General features: G+C 50.2%; 1 protein-coding gene across 1 annotated transcript in view; it reads right to left on the reverse strand.

Moving 5' to 3' along the window:
• Sdk2 (sidekick cell adhesion molecule 2) overlaps positions 1-25,691 on the reverse strand; it is a 275,505-nt gene that overhangs the window by 9,786 nt on the left and 240,028 nt on the right. Inside the window, exons 37-44 of the mRNA XM_036196160.1 lie at positions 21,070-21,256; positions 17,712-17,849; positions 14,833-14,994; positions 12,018-12,143; positions 5,501-5,665; positions 4,181-4,321; positions 3,780-3,918; positions 1,974-2,100 (exon numbers count right to left, since the gene is read on the reverse strand). Coding sequence (XP_036052053.1) covers positions 1,974-2,100; positions 3,780-3,918; positions 4,181-4,321; positions 5,501-5,665; positions 12,018-12,143; positions 14,833-14,994; positions 17,712-17,849; positions 21,070-21,256 — 1,185 coding nt within the window. The remainder of the gene's footprint in view (positions 1-1,973; positions 2,101-3,779; positions 3,919-4,180; positions 4,322-5,500; positions 5,666-12,017; positions 12,144-14,832; positions 14,995-17,711; positions 17,850-21,069; positions 21,257-25,691) is intronic.

Consider the following 25,691-nt stretch of genomic DNA (forward strand, 5'->3'; position numbering starts at 1 on the left):
TATCCTAGAAGTACAGAAGAAAGCCTTCTAGATGAATTCGGGTCCTGTGTTCCTGGTAATTACAGAGTGGCAAAGCTGTCTGTCTGGGGTCCCTTTCATGACACTTAAGAGCTCAGGGATATGGCTATTCACCAACAGCTAGGCAAACCATTTAAGATTTTAAAGGATGCAAGGACTACACAGGGGCTAGGTATCTTCTCACACCATGTTCTCAATGTCCTCCCAGGTATCCCCATCTCTGAGATGGGGTTCTAGCACAGCCTCCTGGAATCTGGATTCTCTGCAGTGACCCTAAAGCCAAATGTCTGGTTTTCAAGAACATTGTTAAAGCTGAAACACCTGACTCTTGCTTTGTGCCTTTTCCAGAAACTGTGAAGAGCCAAGCGCCACATGGGTCAACTTCCTCCTGCTCAGTGTACCATACTACCTACATTGTATGTGTGAAGGGTTACTAAGGACCCTTACAGTTACAGGGTCACTAAGAGACATAGTGGACTCCATGTAGGTCTTAGGCATCATATCACAGCCAAGTGCTATCTTTCAAATGAACATGTCTCCCACAGCAGCCCTCTGGGGAGATGGGACTATCATCCGAATGTGTATAACCAGAGCTGTGTGGGGTTGTGGGAGGGTATGCAGTGTGTAGGAGTGTTGAGGGGTGTGGAATAACTTTAGTGCCTAGAACACTTTTTGCATTTAATCTTTAAAGGTGGGCTTGATTATTATTGTTTTTTAAAAGATTTATTTATTTATTATGTATACAGTGTTCTGAGCACAGGATTTCATTATGGATGGTTGTGAGCCACCATGTGGTTGCTGGGAATTGAACTCATGACCTCTGGAAGAGTAGCCAGTGCTCTTACCACTGAGCCATCTCTCCAACCCCAATTATGATTATTCTTTTAAAGAAACTCTACAAGTTATTTGTCAAACACGACTTAGAGGAGTGGAACGGATGTTTGGCTCTCTTAGATGTCTCAATGGACAGATTGGAAGACTTTTCTAGAAAGTTCCATAGGCAGGGCTTTGGGATAGGGTAGAAACAAGGTCCAGACCCAATTCCACTCACAGGCAGTGTGGCATCTGGCCCTGACACTATGGAGCTAGAATCTTAGGCTGTTGCACCTGAATGAACTCCAGGATGATCTTGCATTTCCTGCCTCTGTCTCCCGAGTGCTGGATTATGTGTGTTGCTGGTTTACCTGCCACAGGAGTTTGAACTGGGGATTCCAGCATGCTGGGTAAGTACTCTTAGGCAATGAGCAGCATCCCTAGCCCCTCCCTGAGCCACTCAACACCTTCAGTGCCCAGGTTCTTCCATAAGTCAGAGTTACTGAGAACCTAGGCAATGGGCTGAGTCTGTAATTGTAGGGGACCAGGCTTTCATGGAGACCTTGTGTGATCACTCTGGGGCAAACTCTGAGCAGGCCTGGGAAGTGGTGGTGGGTGGCCAATCCATGAATGACTTCTGGATAGCTTCTGCAGGCCTTTATCTTTATAGCACTGGTCAAAGAAGGAAGAGAGGGAGGGAAGGAGGGAGGGGAAGAGAGAGGGAGGGAGGGAGAGAGGGGAAGAGAGAGGAAGGGAGGGAGGGAGAGAGGAAGGGAGGGAAGGAATAAGGGAAGGAGGGAGGGAGGGAAGGAAGAAGGGAAGGAGGGAGGGAAGGAAGGAGGGAGGGAGGGAGGGAAGGAGGGAGAGAGGGAGGGAGAGAAGGAAGAAGGGAAGAAGGGAGGGAGGAAAGGAAGAAGGGAGGGAGGGAAGGAAGGAGGGAGGGAGGGAAGGAAGAAGGGAAGGAGGGAAGGAGTGAGGGAAGGAAGGAAGGAAGGAGAGAGGGAGGGAAGGAAGGAAGGAGGGAGGGAGGGAAGGAGGGATGGTAGGAGGAAGGCTGGCTGTGTGATGGGACACTGTTTACCCCTTCACCCCCATTTGGTAGCAGCCACTACCTGTCCAGGCACTGGCCCTTGCCCCCTCACCTGGGAGTCGGAGATTTCTGAGGGTTTCTCAGTCAGGCTGCTGCTCTCTGCAGGGATGAGGTCATTGTACTTGGTGACGTCTTCATCAGAGTAGTGTAGGCTGCCCGGACTGGGCCTGGGGGGGGACCTAGGGAGAGAGGGGAGTGAGGCTGAGAGGCGGCCCCAGACAGGTCAGAAGGAACGCAGGCTACAAGCCCCTACCTCCATCCTGGGCTTCTCTTTCTTGTAACCACACTGTGTCAGCCCAGGCCTTAGAAAGAGGCTTGGAGGAAGAGGGGAGAAAGGATGGCACACTAATGTTCTTGAACATATAGGGCAAATGGTATGTGTGTCTGTGTGCCAGGGCACACGCATCCATGTACAGCCATCACTATGAGCAGTTCAGGTTCAGTTTGGCTCTGCTTTGGTGAAAACAAGATTTTTCTCATTCCCACGGGGGCATAGGAACATGCAGGCCTCTATGTGTGTGTCCTATGAGTAGGAGAGGCAGGGGACAAGGGGAGGTGTGGCCATGGGTGAAATGCCCCCTTGTTCCCTGTGGCAGGCCCAGGAGCCTGCTTGGTGGGGCTGTGTAGCCATACAGAGCTTGGGTGAGTGTAACCACAGCTTCAAACGCCTCTTTCTTTGGAAGGCTGGATTGTAGAGAGATGAGAGCCTACCCACTGCTCTGCCCTCAGCCTTCCCTTCCACCCCCTTGGAGAAGTACACATGGCTTATCCCTTCAAGTGGAGACAGAGAGACGCTTTGTGAATTCCCTTAGAGAAGCTGCCGGCCTCTCCCAGCCTGCTGCCTCCAGTGAGCCGTGAATGTCAGTACGGCTGAGGCTGGAAACAAGAGTCCCTCTGGCTGTGGCTCCAACCTCCCTTGAGCTTCTGGAAGCATAAATCTGCCTGGATCCTATCAGAGGAGGGTCAGGTGGGCCCCAGGAGCATCCTCTGCCCTTGCAAATGGGCAGCCTGCTGGCTCCAGGGAAGAAAGTCCAGGAGAGACCAGAGTCTTAAAGAAGCCGGGGACGGGAGTTGGGTGCCACCCACAGTCTCTGCTGTTTTCATTGCTTTGGGCTTTTGAGAAGGGGTCACATGTGATGCAGGCTGGCCTCAAACTTCATGGATTTTAGGGAGGACCTTCAAGTCCTGATCCTCCTGACTCTGCCTCCCAAGTACCTGCTAGGATTGCAGGTATGCGCCACCACATCTAGTTTTCACAGTGTTAGGGACCAAAGCCAGGGCTTCATGCATGGTAGGCAAGCTCTCTGCCAGCTGAACTATTCCCCGAGGCCTTTCCACACCAACTGCTTCCAGAGACAAGTCAAGCCCAAGGGAGGAAGGTTTTCACTCTCCTCTTGCTAAGGAAGGCATAAGCAACGATGGACTAGTTCCTGGTGCCTCTCCCTGAGGTGCTTCGGCTGGGTCCAGCTCCCCTCTGGGGTGTATGGCCATCTCTAAGGCCGGATACTAGTGCAACCGACTCCGAACAACTGTAGGTTGGCGCCCACAATACTGTATGTTTCTGCACTTTGCAGCCGCTCTCAGAAACTCTTAGAACTCACCTCCTCGGGGATTTTCTAACATTCCCTAAGCTGCGGCTGGGTTTGGTGGGACTAACACAGACCCCTGGGTGTCCTGCTGGGGCCCTTCATGACCTTCTGCTGACCATTGGCAGCCCTGAAACTTGGATGCTATTTCCCCGGAAGTGGAAGGCCAAGCGGGCATTGCATGTTCCATGCTTCTCCCCAGTGGGCACTGATGGGCACTGGGGCATGGCCCTCAAGCCTCTGTCCTCTGCTCCCACATGCACGGACAGTACCTGGTGTACAGGCCATTCTTCCTGCAGAAAGAGTTCTTCACAGAGAGTCGCCGGTTGTTGAGCTCCAGAGCGGGAAAACTGCTTTCATCCAGGCTTAGCATCTCCCCATGGCCGAGGGCTCCTGACTTGGTATTACCTCCTGAGGATGGGGATGCGGGGGTTGGTACCCATCAGACCACATAGTCATTCCCTTCTAGCTCCATATTCTCACTCAGCCGGGATGCTCTTTTTCATGCTTGTTAGCATCAAGACCCAGATTGGAGCTTGAGGTTGTGTGGAGGAATTCCTGGCTGCCGTATCTGAGAAGATGCATTGCCAGGAAAGAGACCTGCCCCTCACCCCCAGTGGAAAGGAGACCCTCAAGAGTCAAGCCTGCCATCAAGGAGTGTAGGATCTCTCACCTGCATCTGTCTTCTTGGAGTACTTCTTGCTCTGACCTCGGATGATGAGTACAAAGACCAGAAGCAGGATGAAGATGAGGCCCACAAGGGCAATGACCACCAGGAACCACCATTCCTCGTAGAAGGGGCTAGCTTTCTGGGCTGCAACAGGGGGTGCAGTGTCAGGACCAAGGGTACTCAATACTCTCCTGCCCACAAACCTTCCTATTCCATCTGAGGTTTCACCAGCTGCTCATGGGTGTTATTGGTAGGTAGGTGGGCTTGTGCACTCTAAAAGTTCCAGCTTTGATCTGTAGGCAAAAGTTTGCATGGAGGACTGTTTTGAGAAAAGTTTTATGGTTTAACTGATTAAGAATCCGCTGGATTTATTAAGAAATAGTGCTGGGGTTGATTAATGGTGTCTGCCAGGGGATCAAGAAGGGAGAGTAACAGTGTGTTAGCTGCTTTTCTTTTTTATTCTCTTGCCTTGGGTAAAAGAACTTTAAGACCGACTCTAATTTGTATGGGGAAGGGTGCTTCTCTGGCATTTAGGAAGTCTGAGAGAACTCTCCTCAAAATTGTAGTAATTTTTTTTAAATGATGGCAGAAAGCCAGGGAAGTTGTAGAGAGGTCATGGGTTGGTTTTTAAAATGCCTCTGCCAGGTAGGGCTCCCCTTCTACCCAAGCCCCCCAGTACTTTGCTTCCTGCACCCAGAAACTCCTAATTTATATTACTTACAATGAGGGAATGGTTCTTCTATTCTTGTCTCAGACTCCTTGTTTTCTATAGTTTGGTGCTGCCCATCTGGGCACAGGAGTAAGTATGTGGGTAGAAAGAGGAGCTGAGTTGCTGATGCCCAACCAGAGAGTGGAAGTGCAATTTTGAGTTGAATTTCTATCTTCATATTCAAAGTGGCCAGTGACTGACCAGGGTCATAGGTATAGGCCTAGTGTCCTGTGTGAACCCAGAGATGAGCTGGATGAGAGGGATGAAAGAGAGGGGGAGGGGAGGCAGTGAACATGGCCCATCTGGGTGCTACTCAGTGAGGTCTTAGAGGGCACCAGGATTAGCTCATGGCCCGCCTGGGTGCTGTCTTTGGGAGTGGGGTGAGGTGGCTTCCCTGGAAACATAGTTTATGGCCTGACTGGCAACTTCCCTTGGAGCTGTGAGCTGATGTAGGCTTAGGACTCAGAGTTCACAGTTAGAGGAAGTGAGGGATAGTACATTTGGATGACCACCTTGATGCTTCTGCTACCCAATGTCTGTCTTCCTCCCCCACTGCCAAGCATGTCATCGGGCTCTTCCATGGACTCTCTGCTCTGTCACCCTAAGGCTGGTACCTGGCACAGACTGAGAGGGGTTGCTGGGAGTGCCAAAGCCATAGTCATTGACTGCGATGACCCGGAAGTCGTAGCTCACGCCTGGCTTCAGGATGTCCATGCTGAAGGTGTAGGATGTTACCTCCTTGGGGATGTCCTTGATGAGGATGTCCCAGAGTCCCTCATCTGCAGGAGCATAGAGAGGAGGCGCTGTGAGATGGAGGAGCCTCAGATTTCCCCACATCATCTGGTTCTAGCTGCACCTCCCTGAGGTTGGGTCCCATCTAGTCAGTGGCTCAACACTGTGTCTGAGCCTGGCTCTTAGGAAGGTCTTGTGGAAATCTTAGAGATAGATACCTTCTGGGAGGGGGTGTCTCTTAATCTTTTCTTTAAAACTAAAACATCTGTAAAACATTTTTAAAATGTATTGTTCAATAAAATCTCTAACAACTAAACCAATACAGACTGAACACTCTAATCTGAGAACCTGAATTCTAAAATCGACATGCCAATGGCGGTCTAGAGGTCAAGGAAAGAGGATTCCAAGTTTGAGGGCAGCCTGAGCTGTAGAGTGAGACCTAAAAGAATAAAAAATAAAATCCCAAGCAGAAACATTTTGAGGCCTATAACACCTCAAGTGGAAAGACCATATGCCATAAAACTTACTTGACATACAAAATACTAAAATAGTGTCTAAAAATAATTTTAGGCTAGGTGTATAGAGTATATCACATAAGGAAATTTATGTTTAGATGTGGGTCCATTCCAAACACACACACACACACACACACACACACACACACACACACACACACACACTTACACTGGAAAATATCCCAAACTCGGAAATCTATCAGTCCCAAACATTTCATAAGGGACACTCAATCTCTACCAGCATCCAGAGGAATTGACTCAGTGTTCAGCCCCTGTGCAGGCTGAGCTCCTAGCTAGAACCTGTCCCCCACCCCAGCTTTGTGATAGTTAATCTTCTTTGTTAGGCTGACTGGATATGGAATCACCTAGGAGACACACCTCTGTGGATGTGGAATCACCTAGGGGACACACTTCTGTGGATGTGGAATCACCTAGGAGACACACCTCTGGGAATGTTTCCTGTGAGGTTTAATTGAGCGGGGAAGACCCATCTCCAATATGGGCAGCATCCTCCCAGACTGAATAAAAAGGGAAAAAGGAGAAAGTGAGCTGAGCACCAGCATTCATCTCTTTCTGTTTCCTGACTGTGGATACATGTGACCTCACACTCTGGCTGCTGTGCATTCCTGGGTTATATAGGTTATGTCAAGGAGTAGGGCCTCTAATTCTCTTAGTTCTTCCCCACTGCAACACCCATGGCTTCACCCTCAGTGAGCTCATTCTTCTGTGGACTTCTGAGCTGCTCTCATACACCACAGCTGGCTCCCCAGTGTTAGAAAGTTCTTTCCTATATTGAAAGGAATCTGTTGCCCCTACTAAGCTTTCTGTCAGATCCAGCAGGGGAATCCAGGACATAAGTAGCCACCATTGCCCAAGCACCACACCATTTAAAAACCATTTTGGACCAAGTGTGGGGCAGGCTCAGTCGGGGGCAGCTTGCCTTCTCTAGCGCAGATCTTGTTAACTTACAGAAGCCTGCATGGGGTCTGTCCATGTTCAGAGATCCTCCCAGAAGGCCCTGGGTCCAGAGCCATAGTTGTGTGTGTGTGTGTGTGTGTGTGTGTGTGTGTGTGTGTGTCTGTGTGTCTGTGTGTCTGTGTGTCTGTGTATCTGTGCATGCATGTGTGTGCCTGACCATGTGGAAGTCTGGGTTTCTTTCTCTATTATTCTCCATCTTATTTTTTGAGACAGAATCTGTCATTAAATCTTGAGCTCAGCAGTTGGCTAGACTAGCTGGCCATGGACCATGAGGGTCCCCGCCTGCCTTCATCTCCCAGTACTGGGGTTATAGATTCATGCTCAGCTTTTCCATGGGTGCCAAACTCAGGTCCTCATGCTTGGACAATAAGCACTTGGCCTACTGGGCCATCTTTCTCACTCCATCATCTGTATTTCTGAGTATCTACTTGATCGTTACTTACATTATTTTAATTATTATTTGAGACAGGGTCTCATTTTGTAGCCCAAGCTGACCTGGCACTTACAATCCCCCTGCCTCAGCCTCCTCCCTTCTGCTAGCACATCCAGCCACCCAATGGTCTTTCTGTTTAATCTCCCAGCTCCCTCTCCGCTTTGAAGGTATGAAATCCTTAAGGGCAGGATCATGTCTGGGTCATCTTTGTTTCTTTATAGGTGGGCACTTAGCTCAGATACCTCCCCAGTGTGTGTTAAATCAAGGAATGCAGGCTTCCCCCTGGGTTTTCATAGTAGTATCATGTAGCTGAATACACAGTTCAATGCTTCATTCCTTGAGATGTATTGAGGTTCAGCTCCTCATGTGACTACTGTTAACAACGAGGATCCCCTCTCCCCCCAAGCTGACACTCCTATGTGGGTGGGAGTTTTACAATTTCAAGCCTACAGCAATGGCAGATAAGACAATCAAGACTCAGAAAGCTTAACTCCTCTTCCCATGGTCACATTGCCATATGCTGTGGATATCGCTGTGTAAATAAAATTCTGATTGGCCAGTGGCCAGGCAGGAAGTATAGGTGGGACAAGGAAGAGGAGAAGGCTGGGAACAGGAAGGCTGGGAGGAGACACCGCCAGCTGCCGCCATGAGAAGCAACATGTAAAGACACTGGTAAGCCACAAGCCATGTGGCAAAGTATAGACTAACAGAAATGGGTTAATTTAAGATAGAAGAAGTAGATAACAAGAAGCCTGCCACGGCCATATGGTTTGTAAGTAATATAAGTCTCTGTGTGCTTTCTTGGTTGGGTCTGAGCGACTGTGGGACTGGTGGGTGAGAGAGATTTGTCCTGACTGGGCCAGGCAGGAAATCTCTAACTACAGCCATAGGCAGCAGTCGGGCATTTTTTACTGAGTTACCTGACTCTTGGCACGGCATTTCTTCCTGGTAACCGGGACAGTGCTGGTGTTTGCTAATAGCTTATGGAGAATCCTGCTGCTGCCTTCTAGAAGTTGAGACCTCTTGCCTGCTGTTTGTACCCACTCCCCGGGGCTCCACTGTACCCCTGGCCTCTGCACAAACTGTATGGGCAATGAGAGAAGCTGCTGGAATGCCCCTCAGTGGCCTTGGCCTCTAGCCCTCTAGTCAGCAGATGTGGAGGGCCAGCTCACAGGCTTGTCAGTCCCAGAGTGCATCCCTCCCTGGCTCTGCTCTACCTGACAGCTCTCTGGCTTGAAGAAATTGGTATGTTCAGCTTAGTTCATGTAGAGTGAAGCACAGCACCCGGCCGGCGGTGGCCCATGCTTTTAATCCCAGCACTCGGGAGGCAGAGCCAGGAGGATCTCTGTGAGTTCGAGGCTAGCCAGCCTACAAAGCAAGTTCTAGGCCAGCCAGGGCTACACAGTGTTACCTCCAGGGCTGCTAGTTCATTGTGGAGAGCTTGTAATCATGGGGGGAGGATAAAAGAGGGTACAGACAGCCCAGAGAAGGGGAGACACCCATCTCTAATAGCAGCCCACTTTCCAACAGTTTCAGGGCTTGGCCTAACATCCTCCTTACTCACTTCCCCTCTTTCCCACCATCCTGCCTTCCCTGGAGCTGTTGCCTTTGGCCCTTCTTGGCTTGTCATTGAGTGCTGGCTCAGTTACCCTCTGTTCCACCAGTGTGCATCAAGTCACAGCCCCCAAACTTGGAAGGGCAGTGGCTCACGCTGGGCCTCCCAGGGAACACTGGAAAATCAACAGGCTGGGGGCCAGGGCCAACATTCCACAGCCTAGCACCAGGTCGGCCAACTTGGGTGGAATAAACAGGCACAGGCCTACAGTGAGGAGAAGCACGTGGAGGCCTCCGGGCCAACTCAACAGCCGGCACTGGAGGTCCAGGGAGGGACCATCTGGAGTTGGGGGAAAGCCAGCACCACCTGTGGCGTGGGTGATGTGGTGGATCTGAGTTGGCTAGATACTTAGCTACTGTGGCTATGATGGCTAGCATAAGATAAGGGCAGTGGTGGGTGGTGGTGGCTTCCAGGGGCTCCCAGAATAATTAATTCTTCATTATTGGGGTGATGAGCACCTAGCCACCCTGAGGAATGTATAGCCTGTGATTGAGATGGTTCAAGTCTCCATAAGAAGGGTGATGGGGAGATGGTTCAGCCAGAAAACTGCTTGCCCTGCAAGCATAAAGATCAGAGTTCAATCTAGGTTCAAACATAGAACCCAGGGTTTTATTTATTTTTAATTGTTTTTTATTTAGTTAGTTATTTAGGTTTTTTGAGACAGGGCTTCTCTGTGTAGCTTTGGATCCTGTCTTGGAACTCACTCTGTAGCCCAGTCTGGCCTCGAACTCACAGAGATCCGCCTGCCTCTGCTTCCCGAGTGCTGGGATTAAAGGCATGTGCCACTAATGCCCAACTCAGGTTTTTAATTTTTAAAGATGGACATGGGCACAGTGGTAAGCATTTGGGATCTCAGGGCCTGAGAGGAAGGGACAGGAGGATCTCTGGGGCTTACTGGCCAACCAACCTAGTTTCATTTTGTGAGTTCCAAGCCAGTGAGAGATCCTGCCTCATAAAACAAGGTGGATAGCACCTGAGGAATTACACCTGAGGCTAACCTCCAGTCTCCATGTGCTGTACATCTGTACCTATACCAACATGCACATAACAGGCACATAGGAGCGCGTGCACGCGCATGCGCGCACACACACACACACACACACACACACACACACACTACACACACACACTACATACATACACACACAATACATACACACACACACTACACACACACTACACACACACAATACATACATACACACACAATACATACACACACACACACTACACACACACTACATACACACACACAATACATACACACACACAATACACACACAATACACACACACACACACTACATACACACACACAATACATACACACACACACTACATACACACACACACTACATACACACACACACTACATACACACACACACACTACACACACACACTACATACATACACACACAATACATACACACACACACTACACACACACACCACACACACAATACATACATACACACACAATACATACACACACACACTACACACACACTACATACACACACAATACATACACACACACAATACACACACAATACACACACACACACACTACATACACACACACACTACATACACACACACACTACATACACACACACACACACTACATACACACACACACTACATACACACACACACACACTACATACACACACACACACTACATACACACACACACACTACATACACACACACACTACATACACACACACACTACATACACACACACACAATATATACACACACACAATACATACACACACACACAATACATACATACACACACACTACATACACACACACACACTACATACACACACACACTACATACACACACACACACTACATACACACACACACACACACACACACACACACACACACACACACACACGTCAACTACTGATAGGCTCCCCTACCTCTGACTATAATTCTCATTTGGGTAGCAAAGACTTATCTCTCTTCACTTCTATCGCCAAGGCACAGACCCTCTGAATACAAAGAGCAAGCCCACAGCTCTTGGCTGACTTGGGCACCTCTGATTAGCTTGGAAACCTAGCAACAGAGGGAGCTAGAGCCTGGGAAGCAGGTGCAGAGAGGACAGTGAAACTGGAGCGGAGAGCAGCCCCCTGAGGAGTCACTTATCAGCCGCTCTTGTCCTGATGGCTTTGGAAGGTCTTGTGATTCGATTTCAGGCTTGACAGGAGATGTCGTCGGTAGGATGGATGACAAGAGCTAGTCACAAGTAGGACATGCGTGTTTAACCAACGCGAGCCAAACCCTGCTCTCTTAGTTTCTCTGTGTCTCTGTGTACACGAGTGTGCGCACTTGCGTGTAGAGGTCAAAGGTGAGTGTTGAGTATCTTTGTTAATTGCTCTCTATTGGTTTTTTGTTTGTTTTGTTTTTGAGACAGTGAAATTAGAGTTTGCCAGTTCTGGCTCTCTCATTTTCATCCAACCAGTGCTGGAGTTACAGCTGTGCACTAGCACATATGGCTTTTTTATATGGGTGTTGGGGATCTGAACGCAGATTCTCGTGCGTGTACACTTGATGGACTAAGCCTCTCCTCTGGCTTCTTGAACAATCTTCAACGTTAGTTGGTCCATAGATGGTGCTAAGAACTGTTCTTTGGGGGGCCTCCCAGGAATTCCCTAAGCAAGAGTCCAGCTCTAAGGAGAAACCCTGCCTTCTACTCCCCAATAGGACCACCTCTGGCTTCACCTGCAATAGTACACGTGTCTTCACGGATGGAGGACCGACACAAGCCAAGGGTTAAGGACAGGAGGCGGGCAGCAAGTGGGCCATGGAGGGAGGACAGCCCAGCCTGGGCAGAGCATACCTGAAGGCCTGGCCTCTATTACATAGCGTGTGATGGGTCCTTTGCCAGGATCTCCGCTGGACCAGTGGATAGCAATGGCTGAGCTGTACCGAACGATGATTGGCACTCCTGGTGGTCCTGGGGCACCTGAAAACATCCCACAGTGGGTAAGAGCATCTGTGGAGCCAAGAATAGCCACCCTTTCCAACAACCTGTACTGGTGTGTGTGTGTGTGTGTGTGTGTGTGTGTGTGTGTGTGTGTGTGTGTGTGTAGGGGAGGCTGGACAACCAGATCAGCTCTAGCCCATAGAGCCTCCAGTATATCTCGGGCCAGGCCTGCCAGGGTGTGACTACCATCTCTTCCTGTTTCCCCACACTGCAATTTCTGAATCTCAGGACAAGGCAGGGTGTGGGTGATGACCCTGGGAGTCAGAGGGCTAAGACAAAAGTTAAGTCCAGCCAGAAATTATCATGTGATCCATTCATGGAATCCTCAGGGGTGTCTCAGGTTGCCCATCTGCAGGGGCCATGTGGAAGAAATCCTGAAAGGCGATATCATGGTGGGCAGCAGAGTGAATGGACTGATGGGGGACATGCCCAGGGATAAAGATCTGGCTGAGGGGGCTGAAGGCCCCTCCAACATTTCCTTCCCTGGCACAGGATAATGCTCTCCCTGTCTCTTACTTGAAATCTTCTACCCCCATATGCATGCGCTGTTAGGCTAGGTGTGGAGAGGGTAGGCTCAGGGCCTAGGAAGCCTGAAGAGAACTTAGCAGAAGATGCGTCTAGCATACTGATATATCGGAGGGGGAAGATAGAGTAGGATACAGGAGACAGGTTGTGTTGACACAGGACTGGGCCAGGTATCTGTCTATACAGCATCCCAAACACCTCCCCGGAGTGTGCCAGCACAAATCTGGCACCTTGCTTGAGACTTCTACCATGTGTGGTCCCCACCAAGCCTGTTTCCCACTAGACGTGGAGTTCACCATCCCTAGAGCCTAGCACACAGTAGGTGCTTTCTATATGCTCCTAGTCCCTTGAGGCAGCACTGTGTGTATGAAGGCGGGCTAGTGGCCTCTGGCTTCCCGATGGGAAGAGAACATGAGTCCAACATCTCACTGAAGCCCTCTGGGGCCCAAGAGAGCTGCTCAACTGAGACAGGAGGCCAGAGACCCCCCCCCCCAGCGGCATACTCCATTGCCAGGTCCCTATATCCAGTCCTGAAGGCAGGCACCGTTTTGAAGCGCCTCCTTTTCTAAGGAGCATCCTGCCTGCAGCCCATGGAGGGGGACATGACCTGAAAGTGGGGTTCAGGCTGGGGTGGCCTTCAGAGTCCTTGCTTTCCAGTCTTTATAGGACAGGGCTGAGGGACGGGTGGCCACTGGCTTTTCTGCTAAGCCCAAAACAGCTGGCCTGGGTGTTGTTGCTTGTAGGTTCCTTCTTCTCCACACTAGCTGGTAGGTTCATTTTCTTTTCTGTACCCTCCATCCCTCCCCACTTCCTGTCCAATACCTTCCCTGTACCACTAACTCCAAGCTGGAACTCTTTAAACCCAATGTTGACTGTTCTCAGGTGGCCTGTTCCTGTCCTTGTGGTACGGCTTTTAAGTCCCAGGAAGCTCCAGATGAGAAGCCGAGCTGGGGCAGCTGGGACAGCGCCTTCCATATTCCTGTATATCACTTTCTTACTGAGACCTGGGGAGTAGAACGTGACAGGGAGGGCCGCCAAGGGGTGACGAGCCAGTAGCAGTAGAGGGCAAGCGGACAAGGGCTCTTCAGCCTTGTTCTTCCAGGGCCTAGACTCACCTGGCCTCTGGAGAAAGATCATTGTGTGCTGCTGGCAGTGGGGCAGGGAGGGGAAGGAGGTGGATGGCTTTCTGAAGGAAGCTGGGCAGCCTGGGTTTCCTCAAGACAGGGGTGGGGACAGCAGGGTTGCTTGGGAGGTGGTTCTCATGTTTAGAACGGGAAAACCTGAACCCATGACAGGGCCTGTGGAGACTCAACCCTGCCTGCCCCAGGGTCCTGGGTGGAAGGTGGAAGAGATGATGAGGGAAGGAGGCCAGGGTTGGGCACTGATGTGGAAATACCACGTGGCCTTCTGTGTGTAAGAGCCTCTTGGAAAGGGGGTCTTGGGTCTTGGGGAAGGCAGGCCTGCATGTGAGGAGGTTGCCCGCCCATCAGAGGTGCCAATGAGGTGCCAACATTGTCACCGCCTCAGAGGTTCTTGTGATTAGAGGAGACAGCTGCAGGGAGTGTGCATTTGGACAAAAGCTGAGGGAAATTCTTCTGCACCCTGCTCTGGGAGCCGCTGCTGGGGTAGGGGGAGGGGGAGGCATGGGGAGGTGGTTCTGGCCAGCCTGGAGGCTTGGACACCTGCCAGGCTGCATCCTTCCTGGACAGAGGTGACAGGGCTGAGGTGACAGAGGAAGGGGTTGGAGAGGAAGGAGAGAAGGGCCGCAGGGAAAGCAGGGTGGGTGTGGCGGCTCACTCTCTGAAATGCAGCACTTGGGCAATGGAGGCAGGAGCACCGTAAGTACCAGGCCAACCTGGGCTCTATATTGAGGCTGAGGCTGTGTGGCAGCCTGGGCTGTGATGTATGGGCCTGTGTGATGAGAGGGTCTGGGTCACTCCTGGCTTGGGGCTGGAATAGCCTGAGGAGTTAGACGCTAATAACCAAGCCCAGGATGGGAGAGGATGAGGGGCGGCGGCAGGAGCTTGAAGAGTCAGCTCTGTGCTTTCCACTGTCTTCCTACCCAGCTCTGGACCCCCTGGGGTCCCTTCCTACTTGGGGGGCTGAAGATATGGTACATAGAGCAGTGTGGCATCTCTCCTACCTTCTCCAGGGCCTGTGGTGATGTTGGCTTCGATCTCAGGCCCATAGGTGAAGGTCTTGGCTTTGATGCGGAAACGATAGGTCATGCCCTCGGCCAGGTCCTTCACCTTCAGCCACAGTGGGCTGTTCCCCTTCACGTCCACTGTCACAATCTTGCTGACCCCTGTGGGGAAGGACTGTGAGCAGGGGCTGGTGGGAACAGGGCCACCACGGCCACTGGCAGCTACTGGGGAGAGGTGACAGTGGTGACCTCTAGCCCTGGAAACCAGCTGAGCTGTCTGTCACTCCAGCCCACGTGCTGCTACTGCTGTGTCAGGAGCAGGGCTCTGCACATGAGCTCAGAAAAAGAGGGCTCCATGGTCAAAGTTCCAGGAGGCCAGCTATGTCCTGGCTGTCCAACCCAGAACAGCCACAACATCTCCATCCTGTCTCACCGCTGTGCCCCACATCAGCTCACCCCGACATCCCATAGAACTTGAAATCCAGGCACCCTCACGGGGAAGTTCTGTGAAGATGCCCCTGGAAGTGGAGTTGGATGGCACCTTGTAACTACTCCAGCCCCTCCCCCAGCCCCAGTCCTAGACCTGTGTTCCTCCTTCCTGTTGGCCATTGAGAGCCTAGCTTCAGGAGCCCCATTGTCTGTACTAGTTGGCTTTTAGGGCAAAAGTAGGGATGCTTCAGCCCCTCAGGTCATGGCAGCCAGGCGCAGGATGGAGGCTTTCACAGGGTGGTGCTGTGGGCTCTGTGCTTTCCAACCCAAAGTCTCCCTGAGTCAGGACCAGGGTTCCTTGTGTAAGGTGTCACCACACAGAGGACAGGCTTTGAACCCTTGAGCTGGCCCTAGAGCCTTGAGATATGTCTCCAGCTGCCTCCACTTCATTTGTCCACTCAGCTGGAGTGTCAGGAGCATCTCCAATAGGGAGTTTTAGATACAGGGAAAGAACACTGGACACATAGTAGGTACTTTATTTAATTTATACATTAAAAAAAATCTTACGTGTATGAATGTTTTGCCTGCATGTATGTCTGCATACCACTTGCATGCCTGGTGCCTGAGGAGGCCAAAAGAGGGCATTGAATTCCCTGAAACTGGAGTTATAGATGGTTGTGAGCTGCCATGTGAGTGCTTAGGATGTGGTCCTCTGGAACAGCAGACAGTACCCTAAACTTCTAAGTCATATCTCTAGGCCCTATTTTATCTATCTATCTATCTATCTATCTATCTATCTATCTATCTATCTATCTATTCGAGACAGAGTTTGTGTAGTCCTGGCTGGCCTGGAACTTACACTGTAGACCACTCACAGAGATCCGCCTGCTGGGATTAAAGGTGTGTGCCATCACTGCCAGGCTGGCCCTATTTATTTTTGAGACAGTGTCTCTAGTAGGGCAAACTCATCTCAAACTTGCTATATAGCTAAGGATGACCCTGGACTCCTGATCTTGCTGACTCCATCTCCTGAGTGCTGGAATTATAGGTATGAGCCACCATGGCTGGTCTATGTGGTGCTGAAGATGGAACCCAGGGCTTTGCTCATGCCAGGCAAGCACTCTACCAATGGAGCCACACCTCTAACCCCTATTTATTTATTGAATGAGTACTTTAGACAGTACTGAGCAAACCCTTTACTAGGGGAACCTATAGGGACATAGAGTTTAGCCATGTGGTCTCTGATGGAATAAGATCACAAGAGGCCAAGTACTCCATTTCTGCATGGGAGGTCTCCTGATAGGCCAGACAGAAGCCACTGGGACAGGAGTCTGTCCAGGTTCCCTGCATTTTGTCTTCTTGACCTCTGACCTAGGCCAGCTCCTGACTGCACTTCTTCCCAGGACCTGCCTCCCCGTTGGTCTGACAGCTCTGCTCTGCAGGACAGGCTGCTGGCACCCAGGTGGTGGCAGAAAGACTGAGGGCCATTGTTCCCACCACTGACCCAGAACTGCCAGCTGCCTGATGTTCCCAGGCTCCGCCCCTTGTTCTTGCTGGGAGGAGGGAGGGGGGTGAGAGTGAGGGGAAGGTGACCACAGACATGGTCACTTCCTGTCACCAGGGTGTCACTTCTAGGGCAGTCCCAGCCCTACGCCTTGTGGTAAGCAGACCCAGGCATTGAGGAGCCTGGTCTCCTCTCTTTTAAGTCCCTTGTTCTCTTAAGATAGCTGCGCAGAATAAATCAGTGACTTCTGGGGACTTCTGCTCAGCCCGGCCTCATTCTACCAGCTGGCATCGGGCTATACTGTATGAGAAAGCTGGCAGGTACCGGACGCTAACCAGGGCTGTCAGTCTAACTCCTCAAGAGCCCAGGGTCTTGTACAGGGGCTGGGAAGGGCAGTGGTTGAGAGGTAACAGTCTGAAGACAGTGCAGATGTCCTGGGTTAGGACAGTCACTTGCAGAGCAGGGGTGAGTGACGGCTCACTCTCACACATCCTCTTGGGGAAGTGCCTCAGGCTTTGATTAGATTTCTAAAGGGGTCCCTGACCCTCCAAAGGGGGTATGCTGAGAACACTTTGGAAGGGGGCCAGCAGAGCATGAGAAGAACATCAGAGGAGTTCTCATCAGGGTCCTGTTCCATCTTGGTGCAACTATATTTTGCCTGGATTCCCTCCCTCTTTTCCCGATTCAGTTTATGGAACAGGAAGACTGTGTAGGCCGTTCCCTACCAGCACAGGAGGTGGCAGCCTTATGTTGCTGTTTTGACTTTACCCTCAGATGCTTGTCTGGAACCACCCCTTTCCTGGGTCAAGCCGCCTCAGCCTCCCCATTTATAAGGCGGGAAGACTCTCACCACATCTAACTGCCGAGTGGTGATCATGATGTAGTCTTAAGGCAAACCAGCCCTTGATAGGGGAGAGTTCAGGCCATGTGGGAGATCCTCACTCACCATCCACTGGGGTGCAGGGCTCATACACCAGCCTGTAGCCCTCCAGAGGACCGTTGGGGAACTGTGGGGCTTCCCAGGACACATTCACTGAGGTTGTGGTCAGCTCGCTGAACTTGACCGAGCCTGGGGCGCTGGGGGCTGTAGAGAGACAGCAAAGGGTTTGTGTTTTTCTCTTTCTGTGGAAGTTCAAAGCCTCAGGTTGGGCTCCAAGCAACTAGCAGGAGGAGTTTGGGTCCATGCCCAGAAAAAAGAGAGAGTGAAGCTAGGCACCAAAAGAAGGCAGGAAGGGTCACTTGAGGCCCTTGAACCCTCTCTCTTCCTCCCTTGACGTCATTAGCACTCAGTTGTTTAGCATCAGAGGCCCTGGCACTGGGAGAAAAGCCCTCCTTACAGATGGAGAAGCTGGACTCTCTCCTATGTGGCCCTGAGCCCTGGCGAGTAGCATGGGAGCAGCCACTGCATCCCCAAGGGTCATTGTGGGGCAAGACCATTTCCTGGCACTGTGGGGTGTGTCTTTCAGCTCTCCTGCTAGAGAAGATGGGGGTGTCTCTGCCTCTGAGTGGGTGCTAAACAAGATGTCAGAACTCAGGAGGCCTGCTCTTCCTTTCATCCCTGGGCTGCAGGGCTTGTCATAGAGACATCATGCTGTCAGGAGGAGCCAGGCCAAGGACAGTCAGATCCTCTGGAAGAGATGTTTTCTTGTACTGAGACCCCTGGGGGGTAACTCTGAAAACAGGAGATGGAAGATTCTGGTGTGTGGCAGTGGCAGGGGCGGGGGTGGTGGTGGTGGGGGCGAGGCGAGGCAAAGAGGCAAGACAGAAAGCATTTCCTCTCTCACAGCATCCAGAGCTGGTCGGGTAGATGGCCAGCTATTATTGTCCAGTGCTACCTCCCACCAAGCCAGAACTAATCTTGACAGCTTCCGGCTCCATGTCCCCTGCTGTCTTTGAAGGAGGGAGGTGAACTCAGGGCCCTTTCCTGACCTCCTCCCCCAACACACTTGGGGGTAGAAGGACGTGGGACAGGACATTCTGTCCCTACTGCTACAGCACCGGAAGCTTCTAGGCTCCCAGGGGCTCATATCCAATCAGTGACACTGATGGAGCATCAGGGAAAGGCTCCCCTGGAGTCAGGGCTGGTCTCAGAGAGGATCCAGGTTAGGAGCTGTCTTTGGTAGCTTGCTTTCTACAGCTCCTGCAGGGTAGTAGGGACCACAGTAAGGGATGCATCAGGCCAGAAAGCTGCTTTCCAGAGGCTAGGGCAGAAGGCTGTCCTTTTGCCTTCTGTATCCATAGGCAACTGGTTCTAACAAAAATCTGAGGATGCCTGTTGTATATAAGATGGTGTCACTTTGGCATATAAGCTACATACCATCTTCTACGTACCTCTCCCTTTTTGTGGTGTTGACAATTAAAGCCAGGGCATCTCTTAGGCTAGGCAAGTGCTATAACCATGGAGATACACTAGCCCTTTCCATATACTTTAACTTATCTCCAGGTTACTTATGAGTCTTGATACTATGCAATGTTGCTAAATAGTTGTTATTTGGTGTTGTTTATACATGTTCAGTATAGACACATTTTTTTTTTCTTTTTAAGATGTTCTCATGAAGCTTTGGGAGGCCTTGAACTTGCTGTGTAGCTGACGGCGACTCTGAAGTTTAAAATCTTATTTCAGGGTTGGAGAGATGGCTCAGAGGTTAAGAACACTGGCTGTTCTTTCAGAGGTCCTGAGTTCAATTCCCAGCAACCACATGATGGCTCACAACCATCATGTATATATAATTAATAAATAAATCTAAAAAAAATCTTATTTCAAAGGTTTATTTTTATTTTCATTTATGCATATGTGTGTCTGTGCATATGTCACATGAGCTCAGGTGCCCAGAGAGGTCAGAAAAAGGGGTCAGATCCCCTGGATTGAGGCGATAAGGTGGTTGTGAGACACCTGATGTGGGCGCTGGGAACTGAACGGGGCCTCCTGGAGGAGCAGCCAGTGATCTCAACTGCTGAGCCATCTCCACAGCCCTGACTTTGAGCTCTTGATCCTTCTGGCTTCACCTCTAAGTGCTCAGATTACAGGTCTGTGCCACCACACCCAGGCAGAAGCAATTTTGGGAAATATTTTCCTTTCTTGGTTGGTGGAATCTGCAGATCTGGAACTCATGGATTCGGAGGGCTGCCTATTCAACTCCACATTGGAAACAGACAAATAAACCCCCTGACTTCATTCCCTTGGCTGTCCTTGGTTCCAGCAGCTGTCCTTTGCCCTGTGACTTACCAGAAGACCCTGAGCAAAAAGCATGTTTTCTGGGGTGATGCTTGCCCACTGTGAAAGAGTGTCACTGCTCTGCTCACCCCCAGGACTTATGGGGGAACCAGTGTGACACTAACCAGAAGTGGTTTTGAACACCTCAGGACAAGAGCATCAGCAGCCTCTCTCCTTCCTCCATCCTGTCCTATGTCTAGGCCCCATCTGGTCTCCCTGTCTCTCTCCTCCTTTCCCCCCAGTCTCTCAGCCCAGAAAGCAGAGTCAGTTTTTCCAAACAAAAAGATCTAGTTCTCAACAACTCAGACCCTCCCATGTCTTCCTATTACACTTAATACAAACCCCATCCTCCGGGCCCTTGGAAACTCACCCCACTTCCTTTTCAGCACCCAGTTCTGCTCCTCCAGTCCCCTCCAGCCCCCAAGCCGCTGCACCTGCTGGTCCTTCTGACAGGAACCCGGCTTCCTGCTCTGTCTCCAGAACTTCCCACGGCTGGTCTCCTCTCACTCACATCCCAGTTTGGATGCAGCCATCTTGGCCAGGCCTTTGTGGGCGGGCCTGTCCAGAGCTCCCCAACACCCTGCTCCCCTCCATCACCTATCCTCAGCACCGTCTCCGCCAGCTCAGCTGTGCTTATTTATGATCCGTGGCCCTCACTAGGATGTAGACTTCTTGTTGTTTTTTTCCTCTGATTGTTGCATCACCAGCATGAAACACAAGTGTGGGCTCACAGAAGATAATAAACATTGGTGGCATGAGCAAAGGCAAGAGGACAAAAGGACGGAGAAAGCCAGGTAGGGGGTGAGAGCAGAGGCTAGTCCCGAAGCTGAGACAAGGGGGCAGAACAGGCTAGGTGAGATCTGAGGGCTTTCTCAAAGGTCGTGGTGAGAGGTTCTTTTTTTTTTTTTTTTTTTTTTTTTTCCTGGACTCATATCTAGAGCCTTCTTTGCAGGCTGGGTTCTCTCTCTGTAGGGCCTTTGGAAGTGGGGCCTGGGTACCAAACCCAGCTTTCCAGCTGTGTGAGACAGCTCTGATAGCAGGTGTGGTCCTCTTGTCCCCACAAACTGGCCTCCCTAAGACTTCTCCCTACCTGCTTGCTGAGTCTGGCCTCGGGTAGGGGTGCTCCGTGGCCCATCTCCTGCAGCGTTGAAGGCCGCCACACTGACCATGTAGGCTGTGTAGCCAGTCAGGTTCTTGAGTTTCACACTGTTCTCTGCCAGGAAAAGTGTCTTCACCCTCTCTGTGAGGTTCCTCCGCTGGACTTCCCAGAAATAAATCTGTGGGAACCAATGATTGTAGGAGTGAGAGGGATGAAGACATTAGGGTTCCCCTCTGCCTCTGCCCATCTCAGGGTTCAAAGGCACCTTTGCTTTCAACCAGGAAGTAGCTAAGAGCTACTTGAGAAAGGTTCTAGAACTTTCCTTTTCATGGCCAATACCAATCCTCTGCTAGACTGTAAACTCATCCCCTGTGTATTTTGGTTCACTGTGGTTGGTATCTGCAGTATGAGGTATGACACAGACATGTCAACCTCAGAACAGGAATCTGTCCCTCATGAACCTGAGCTGGGGAGGTGAAAGCAAACAGGGACTCTGCTACATGAGTGGGGCACAAGTGCCTGGGAATGCCAGGAATTGGTGAGGAGCAGAGAGCCTCAGTCCTGACCCACCTGACACATTAGCAGCTGTATGTAGGCTACTAAGATCTCTACGTTCTCTCTCTCTCTCTCTCTCTCTCTCTCTCTCTCTCTCTCTCACTCACACACACACACACACACACACACACACACACACACACACAAAACACACACACACTACAGTTGTGTGGTAGATGTATACAACTGGTGGTGAATGTGTACAATCCAATTTTGATACACCAGTTGGCAAAGTCTGCTGCAGGGGAAGGCTGGACTAAGATGGTATTTGGTCATGGCTGAATAATTCTGATGGCTCTATTTGCTAGCCATGTGACTTGGTCAGGCATGAATTCTCTCAGCTACACAGGGGTTAGGGACACCCATTGCCATAAGGACAGAAGAGGGGGCAGTGCTTCCCTGATTGGGGGGGAGGGGAAGGTCAGCTTCTAAAGGTATTGCATGCTCCTGGAAGATTTTAGGCCCTTGACGCATCAGGAGCTCCCTATGGAGCCTCCAGGCATTCTGTAATCGGCATGGATTGGTGCTTTTAAATATACAGAGAAGATTCGCAAACTACATTACAAATGTTGAGCTGGGACCCTCCATAAAGCCTGGTGTCCCAAACCTTGCACAAGATCAGAAATCATTTGGTGCCACCTGCTGGCCAAAGAGGTTTCTGTATGCTATGGGCCTTTCATTTTCTCTAAACCAATAATGAAAGGGAGAAAGAGCTAATACAAGCGTCCACCCCCAGCATGTGCAAACGGCAGTTAGAACATACTGTTACTACGAAAACCTTGCTTTTCTACAACCTTGTCTTGTTTTTTGATTCTTTTTATATGGGGAGTTGAGGTCTTCATAAAATCACTCATCCACTCACTCATCCATGGACAGAAGAGCAGCCACACAGCTTCTGCTGGAGTCAGAGTTTGGAAAGCTCAAGGCTAGCTTTATGGATCTGCACACTCCCTGAGCACCAACAGTTTGGTGAGCACACCCAGAGAACCGCTGGATTCTTCTAGCCAGAGAAGAGGAATAGACGGATTGTGGGGACCTCTGTGCTGAAATGCAGGGGGAGCCCGAATAGCAAAGGAGACCGAGGAGGGGCGGTGAGCAGAGTGAGGAGAAATGGGCAAGAGAATGCTGGGGCTCAACTGTGCAAGGCACACTGCTGCGGACACAGGAAGAGGGAAGCCTGCAATGGGTTGATGAAGGACAGAGCAGCCTTCGCAGGGTGAGATTTGGAGGGATGGTGAGCACGAGAACCTACTTGGAGTGACGTTTGGAAAAGAGGATAGAGGGCAGAATGAGAGGGGCAGTGAGCCTGGAAGACTGTCTTTGATTTCTTTCTCCCTCTGCAGAAGATTGAACCCAAGCGTCATGTATACTGTATCATGCCTGTGCATCACCAGGGCACAGCGAACTTTTGTCAGGCACTTTACAGTTGGGCTACATCCCTCTCCTGTGGAAGATGGAATTCTCCAGTCAATGGACCAAGCAGGGAAATAATGAGATGTGAACAGAAACATGAGGTTAGGAAAGGGCATTCAAAGAGGAAATAAGGGGCAGTAGAATGGCTCAGTGGTTAAGAGCACCTATTCCTCTTGCAGAGGACGTAGGTTCGGTTCCCAGCACCCATCTAGTGGCTTACAACCTCCTATAACTCCAGTTTGGGGAGATTTGAAGCCCTCTTCTGGCTTCCTTGGGTTCCTGAATGCATGTGGTACACATAAACTCATGCAAACACATACAAATAAAAATATAAAACTACTAAATAATGAACAAAAGAAGAAACAAATTTCACAATGCCTTTGTGGCCTGCCTGTGACAGGCCTCAGAGGGAGACACACAGTCCTGTTGGGGAGACAAGGTCCATGGCTGGGACCGTGACCTTGGGCAGGGCAGTTTCAGGGTGTAGGACACACAGAAACAGGCACCTGCTTGCTGCCAGTAGACCTTTGTTAGATGATGATACACAGTAAAAAGGGATAAGGGGGCTGAGTCTGGATCCTGGTCCCTGAGGTGACATGGTTGATTGGTAGTGTGCCTACTCATGGGAAGTGGGTATATAGCAGGCTGTGGGCTCCAGAGGGCAGGGACCCCAGTCCATCTGGTTCTTTGTATCCCAGGCACCTAGAACCACACTGACACATGGGTTGATGCTCAGCAGACCTATGTCACACGAGGAAATGCCTGATACAGACCGGGGCTGGGGTGGCAGTGAGTGACTCCATTTCTTAACTACTGGTCTTGATTCCTAGCCCATGTCCCTTTAAAAGACTTTTCTGAGGTATAGCTGACAAAGTTTTGATATAATTAAGATAGATAATTAATGTTCTTATTTATTGTTGTTGTTTATAGTGCTAGGAACAGAAGCCAGGGCCTTGTGCATGCGAGGTAAGCATGCATCATTCTATCATTGTTAGACCCCTAGCCCATATGGTTGTTTTTTTTTTGTTTTTGTTGTTGTTGTTGTTGTTGCTGGGAATGAACTCAGGACCTCTGGAAGAACAGCCAGTGCTTTTAACTGCTGAGCCATCTCTCCAGCCCTGCTCTTGAACTTTCTGTGTGGCCTTGAGCCTCTGATCCTCCTGACTCTACTTCCTAAGTGCTGGGATTATAGGTGGACATCTATTTTATGCCTGCTAGGGTTTGAATCCTGGGAATCATGCATGCTAGGCAAGCACTCTACCAGCTGAGCCAAAACCCCACCCCCTGATGTTTTGATATTCCCCAGACTCTGTGGAACATCATCATTATACCGCACTGACTGCCATCCATCGGCTCACACAGTTACTTTTTGTGATGCATAGTGAGAACTCTTAAGAGCGAGCTTCTCAGTGTACTTTAGGTACACCCTACAGTTTTATTAGTCACGGCTAGAGTGCTGTAGGTTAGACCCAAGCTCTTTTGGGTGGGGGTTGTTTTAAATTTTTTTTTTTTTTTTAAGATAGTCTCACTCTAACTCAGGAAGGTCTGGAACTCACTATGGAGCCCAGGCTGGCCTGGAACTTGTAGTGATCCTCTGCCTCAGCATTCTAAGTGCTGGGATTAAAGGTGTGTACCACCATGTTTTAATTAGACCTGAATGCTTCTATCTATCTATCTATCTATCTATCTATCTATCTATCTATCTATCTACCTATCTATCTTAGACTCAGGGTCTCTCTATGTATCCCTGGTTGACTTTGAACTCACAGAGTCCAGCCTGTCCCTGTCTCCTGAGTGCTGGGATTAAAGGTATGTGCCCGGTTTGAAATGTTTACCCTTTGACCAGTATCTCTCCAGTCCCTCCCTACTCTGGCAATCCACAGGAGTCTGTTTAAGGAATAGTAGGGAAATTTATTAGGGTAAATTGAGGAAATACACTCACGAATACAGAACGGAGTAGACAGCTGAAGTCATCCTCTGATTTGACCTAGAGTGAATCCACCTGGATTTGATCACGCCAGGAACCAGGCAGCAGAGAGAAGGGGCTCATGACCCTTCTCCCATTCTTTTTTTTTTTTTTTTTTTTTTTTTTTTGAGACAGGGTTTCTCTGTAGCCCTGGCTATCCTAGGTCTTGCTCTGTAGACCAGGCTGGCCTTGAACTTACAGAGATCTGTCTGGCTCTGCCTCCCAAGTGCTGGGATTAAAGGTGTGCGCCACTGCTGCCAAGGCTCCCTTTCCTTTTAAGAAGTCAAGTACAACAGCAAGAAGTACCACCTCCTTCAGGCCCTATAGCCCAAGGTCATGGGCGGAGCAAATGCCACTACAACCTTCTACTTCCTGACTGCATGACTTTGACTATTCTATTTTGTTATTACTATCCCATGGACTCTGATGTATAAGTGTAGACCACTTTTTCTGTGTTTGGCTTATTTCACTTAACACGATGTCTTCTGGGATCATATAGATTTGTGGCAAGAAAACAAACGAACCTTTCTAAACAGAAGACAAATAAACAGCTAACAGGAACCTGGAAAGGTACTCGGCATTACTATGCACTGGGGACATGAGAGTCCATACCACAATGACTAGCTGTGCACCATGACACATGCCTGCAATCCCAGCACTTGGGTGGTGGAGATAAGAC

Source organism: Onychomys torridus, chromosome 8 (genome assembly GCF_903995425.1).
Source record: "Onychomys torridus chromosome 8, mOncTor1.1, whole genome shotgun sequence".
NCBI lineage: Eukaryota > Metazoa > Chordata > Mammalia > Rodentia > Cricetidae > Onychomys > Onychomys torridus.